This window comes from Clavelina lepadiformis, chromosome 6, assembly GCF_947623445.1.
Source record: "Clavelina lepadiformis chromosome 6, kaClaLepa1.1, whole genome shotgun sequence".
NCBI lineage: Eukaryota > Metazoa > Chordata > Ascidiacea > Aplousobranchia > Clavelinidae > Clavelina > Clavelina lepadiformis.
This window is the reverse complement of record NC_135245.1, coordinates 5074893-5080892: the sequence shown is the minus strand read 5'-3', so window position 1 is coordinate 5080892 and position 6000 is coordinate 5074893. Positions and strand designations below refer to the sequence as shown.

The 6000-nt window shown below is 33.7% G+C and overlaps 1 protein-coding gene across 1 annotated transcript; it reads left to right on the top strand.

Moving 5' to 3' along the window:
* The first annotated feature begins 251 nt into the window (after positions 1 to 251).
* On the top strand, positions 252 to 4168 carry LOC143461900 (uncharacterized). The gene is made up of 2 exons (XM_076959837.1): positions 252 to 2261; positions 2382 to 4168. The coding sequence occupies exon 2, from the start codon at positions 2400 to 2402 to the stop codon at positions 3618 to 3620; it is 1221 nt and encodes a 406-aa protein (XP_076815952.1). The 5' UTR covers positions 252 to 2261; positions 2382 to 2399; the 3' UTR covers positions 3621 to 4168.
* The last annotated feature ends 1832 nt before the right edge of the window (positions 4169 to 6000 follow it).

Sequence of the window (6000 nt, the reverse complement as noted above, 5' to 3'; positions counted from 1 at the left end):
CATGCTACATCCGCATTCAAGGTTGATCATGACGGGATATTCAACTGTTCTATTGCATCGCTAGTACAGCATTTCCTAAATTCCGTGGGGGTCCGGTAAGCAAACAAGTTCGCCGTCTTTCTTTCACAACTTGATTCGTGCTGTATAGCCTGTATTTTGTTCTAGTTTTGTTTGTTGTGCGCATGCGCAGTTATCCGTCCGCCATCACTACTTTGCGAATAACTGAACGCGGTACAGTACGATATTAGCAGTAACATACAGTGTACACCTGCAGCTACTATATGTTTGAATGGTGCTTTTCTCAATAATAAGTTGCTTAGTTGATGAAGAAAAGCAGGTTGCAATGACAGTTCACTTTTTATCTATAATAATAGACTTACGGTACTTCCAGCGTATTAGGCTACTCACTTTACCTTGATTTAGCATAAAACAGATCTGTATTTTAGGTGGTAAGGGTTAGCTGAGGTTATGCAACTTGCACTATAGAACTTTGGAGGACACTTTAAAACATGTTGTTGATTGGTACAAATAGAGACTATGGAACAGACCCATTAGCACAGTACAGTACTAAATACAGTTTTCATATTTTTAAGTAGCCTACTCTGTTTGAAAAGGTAATTTTCTGCTGTAGTTTTAGATGGTGAAATTTTTTGAGGGTTACAGCTATACAAACAGTCAAAATGATGATGAAAAGGCAATATTCCTCAACCGTGATAATATGAGTTAAGCTGCCTAATTTAATACTCTTCAAAAATAGAAAAGGCAATTTCTCAGAACAGCTTCAGAGTTGTGTAGTGTGTTCTATCAATCATCAAAAAGAACTGCATTGCAAAATCGATCTTTCTATTCGGTATTAAATCTACAGCAGTAGCTATTACAGCAAAGATATACATGCAGAGAGAAACTCTTTCAGATTTTTTGTTCTACAAAAGGTTTGAGTGAGTTAGTTTTTAAAATCGGTTAGTTACAACTTAAAGTTGGGTTAATGTATAATTGAATAAGACTTCTTTTGCTGTAAATGAATGAAACAGATAAATAAAATCAAACAAACTTGTTCAAAACTTCGTTCAATTCTGAAGTCCATTTACTTTCATGCAAGTTTATCAAAAATTACAATACTTAGCATTACCTACATGGTAAATAAATTTCATCCAATATAACACAATACACTGCTTTTGAGGTTTTAGCATGGTTGGGAATTTTTTAGGTATATCTGTTCTCACATTTTGCAAAGTAAAGTTTATATCAAGGGAAAAAGTTACCCAGGTTAGGTATTGCAGCCTTAGTCATATTCTGCAACATCCATGATGACATTTGATTGTTTTGTATGAAGTAATGGCAATGTTTTAACTATTGACTTTCATGCATGCTAAAACTATAAAGTTATCATATCATCATCATACTTTATCATAAGCTTAACTTGGCTGTAAATTGTACCTATTTTGGGTGAAAGATATATTTGTTATTTGTTTCTCATTTTAAACCAAAAACAAAAGGAAATAAACTGATGAATGAATTTAAAGATAGACATAGATTTTAACTAGGAAAAACAGATTTTGAAAAGAACTTTTTTAAAAAAGGTGGAATTATTCCAGATTTTAAATGATAGTATATTTATAATTAGTACATTTAAAATATATAAATATATAGTTTATAAAATATAAGTTACAATGAAAGACATTTTACAGAAAAACCATGTTAAATTATTTAATGAAATAGATTCACGCTTGCTACCATGTCTAGTTCTTTATTTCATGAATGTTCTATTTTTTCATACAGCACAATTATTACTTGTGAGGGTTAACTTAAATTGGCTCAAGTTGAGTCAATTCAAGGAATTGGATCCAGTTAAGTCACTTATCGATGGATACGAAGAACCTTATGTAGTAGATTCATGTTGTAAGAATGATTAAATTATTAATCTTTGTTAGCCCAGGAGTGAAGCAAACTACACATGTAGTATCCCTTCATTGTTTATAACATATTTAAATCTTAGTTTGTCTAGTTTTGTTATTTGTAGTATTAACTTTGTAAAAGTCTCAGCTGGGATTACTACAAATTACTCTTAATACATTAGTAGCTTATTATTATGATAGTATGTTGTGCTATAAGTTTTCAGTGTTACTATTTTGTTTAGCATAATTTGAAAGGTCAGCTTACACCAAAATATTTCTGAATAATTTTTTGAAAGCTGTTAGCTCAAATCATTCGTGGTAGTTGATGGGTAGAAAAGTTCGTGTCATAAGAAAATTGATCCCCAGGTACCCTTCAGTTAATCGTTATTACTTCGATCTAAAGTACTTCTTGTTTTTATATAAAACTCAGGTCTAATAGTGATATTTTGCTAACAATGTAATAACTTGTTCTAATTTATTTCTCAGGTTAAAGTGATCGAAGAAATGGATACAGAGCCAATTCAGACTGGAGAAAATCAGTCAGTTGCATGGGTAGTAGAAAATAATCACTTGCAAAGCAATTGTTCTAAAACTCAAAATAACTTGCCTGCTGTGGAAACAACAAATAGTTTTGTCTTTCCATGTGTGCCATCAAAAAACAAATATGTATTGGAGGAGAACATTAAGCCCAGAATATGTGCAATTTCTTCCCCTTACAGTTGCGCATGTAATCCAGTAGAGAGTAATTTTGAAACACTTTCTCAGGGTTGCAGTAGCCCTGAGTCTGGATTTGGTAGTGAACATCAGTATAGTCCATATAACGTTCAAAATCATAGCACTGACGCAACATATCACGAAAATAAAGAAAAACATAAAGATATTAACGAAGAAAATTTCAACACACCGCCACGTGAAGACCTTCAGATTATATGTGTAAAAAGTTTGGCCTTGTCATCAAAACTTGAAATTCCTAATGCGTCAGCTGCAAGTGTACTCAACAGAAGAACAGACGAAACAAAACCGGAAGTTAGCGTGACTATTGAAACACCTTTGGAGAATTGTAAACGTCTTTGCATACGAGTTCAGGGAGGGAAACGGGTATTAAATTTGAATTCTAATTTCATTGGTGACAAGTCAAAATCAGAGGAAATATATAAAAACCATGCAAGCTTCACCAACTTGCAAGGTCATACTGTTCCTTTTAGTGGGTTGCCAGCGCTTGTTCACAGACACGTTTTGTTATCTTTAAGTCATCATGCTGCAAAAACTTTTGTTCTAGATTTACTCTCAGCAGACACTGAAAATATATCTTCGTATCCTGAAAAACCTTTGGTTTCAACAATACCGAGTTTAACGAAACCTACTAACACCGCTGGTGCAGAGGCAGTTCGGAAATCCAGTCGGCTTAGACGATGTAAAACAGAACCTAACTTTGTGTCGAAGATATCTGTCAAAGTTGCAAGTAAAGAGATTGATACAAGTGGAAGCAAATCCCTAGACGTTATTTCACCTGACGCTATTGCCGCAGACAATGTTATAGCAACGAAGCGATGTCGTTTTTCGTCAAGCGCTACCACCTCTACAACAACATGCACCGAAAATGTTCAACTGGTTCCAAAATCACCAAACGAAAAACTGGACAGAATCAAACGTCTGAAGGAGATCTTACGAAAGCGAGAAGAAGATTTAGAAAAAATGCGTAAGAACTGCGGTTTTATTAGCTAGAAGGCACAGAAGTTTTGTCTGACGCAAACTGGTTCCTGTAAAGTCACGTATCTCGTATGTTATTTCGCAATGTTTACTAAGTTTCTGTGTATAAATTGTTTTCAAAAGTATCTAAACTGCCATATATGGATGCCATAATATGCCATGTATGGATACCTCGAACATTGCTGTTGAAAAGCATTTTACTTCGTTGAATTCGTTTTTTAAAAATGTTTTTATTCATATTTGTTGCCTTAATGTTTTACTTCAGTTTAAACGCGGGCGCCACACAATGCAAGTTGTTCCGCGTTTACTTTCATCATTACGTTCCCATATGCCATATAGTATATGGTCTCTAATTTCCTTTTTGAACGATCTGTATTTGAGGAATATTTTTCTGTACCTATAATATATGTTGTAATGAAACCAAGATTTGTATAAGTCTTTCATATACTGTTTTTTATATTGCTGGATGTTTGCCAATTACGGCAAATACCAATGACTGGCTTTTGTATTTTGTTAGTCTGCTTCACTTGTTGTAGCAATAAGATGGCTATCTGTTTCGCGGATCGTTAGTCATGATTCCACTCATACGGTTTGTTTATTGAACTCCACGCGCGTTAGATTGAAGTGAGACTCTATAGTTTAGGAGTAGGTAACTGGAGACTGGATGGAAGTGGTCTAATCGGTTATAATATTTCTTCAAATTCAGGTGAGACTTAAATTTAAGTTGGTATCTTCGAAACAAAATTTTGACCTGTAGTTCTTGTATTGAGAAAAAAGACAATTTTTTTATTCATGAAAATGGGTTAAAAATAATGGCAATATTAATATTAAAAAGAAATGTTACCTTTACTGGATTAACAGGGTTTAAGCTGGGGTACCGACAAGAAAACATAAATGAAAGTCATTAACGCTTATGTCAGTTCAACCACGGACAATCTAAGTAATTATAATTTTATTAGTTTAGGTATATAAAGACTCTGATGAGGGTTAGGATGACCAACCTCCCGATATGTCGTATGTCAGCTCAGCCCACTTTCCAAAACGCACGCAGTTTGTAATGCAAGTAGCGGGGTGGATCTCAACTTAACAAGATACCTTTCGTGAACTAATTAAAAACTGAAATTCGGTATGTTAATTTCCTGAAATTTTGTTTTTTCAGAATTATTTGACAACTGTTGGAAAGACACCATGAATGAAGTTTTTTGTATCAAAATCCGGCAATACTTTATCACAGGTTGATGTCAATTACAATATAATTGGAACAAGTATTGAAGCAAACGTATATTTTCCAAGGAAACTTACTAAAATAAGCAATTGCTTAATCTATCTCAGCACGGAATAATTCACTAAAACAATTATTTGGTAAGACTCCGTCATGCAAAGAAACTAATTCCTCGGTTGTATATAAGATTTGCTTTATGTGAAAAAGTTTTTACTGAATGTTGCGTGCTCTTCATACGGGTGTAAGATTTTCTTTTCTAGGTTGATGTGAGATGGTGAGTGGTTTTACATTAGGTCCAGAGTAATATCTAGGTAGCATATCTTTAAACAACAAAAAAGTAGATTTAAAGCATTTTTCTCGATTAAACATTATCTTAATTTAAAAGTGTTAATAATATTGTTTGCTGTTGGAATTATTATGTCATCACGATATGATGGTTGAATGGTTAGGGTTTAATTTTCGTTTTTTAACAAACATCGATGAAAAATGAACAATACAATATAGGCTACTAACGCTGGTCCAAGTTTAATTTATAACTAGCGTGTGAGTCATGAAATCAAACTTTTAAATTAGGCTTAGGGAGCAATACTATTTCACCGACTGCTTGTTAACGAATCAAAAAAAACTGCTCCAATATACGGCCAACCAGTTACGTAATTGGTATTTTCCTATTTAGGTAACCGGACGCCGTTAAAGTAGACCCTTAGCCTATTTTACCGGATGCTGTTTAAGCTACCGAAGTAGGAAAATACGAATATGGTAAACAGCAATAAGGCTAGTTTATGAATTGCAGTAGATACTAGGGTTGAATAGCCAGTGTCCGAATTTTACTACAAATCCGTTAATTTAATATCAATTTTTGGTTTAGTTTGTAGTAATAATAATAACTTAATGGTATTTTTGCCGCTAGTAACCGCAGGTCTTTTAACTGTACACTGACTTTCAAGTAGGTTTGTTCAAACATTTAAAGTCAAACGCATTGAACTCACCTTAGAAAAACTGATTTTCAAGCCTAAAAAGAATTTTTGATGTCCCACGCAAAACCTGTAGGTTAATATTACACATAAAAACAAACTCGACAGCCATTTTTTCATACAATTGCGCATTAATTGTTCAGCTTGGTAACCGAGTTGTCTAAGTGGTTAGTTATGCAATAACTCCTTAACTGAGAAT

Bases quoted from the DNA above. Each gene is read 5' to 3' on its own strand.
- LOC143461900 (XM_076959837.1), top strand. From the start codon at position 2,400: ATGGATACAGAGCCAATTCAGACTGGAGAAAATCAGTCAGTTGCATGG.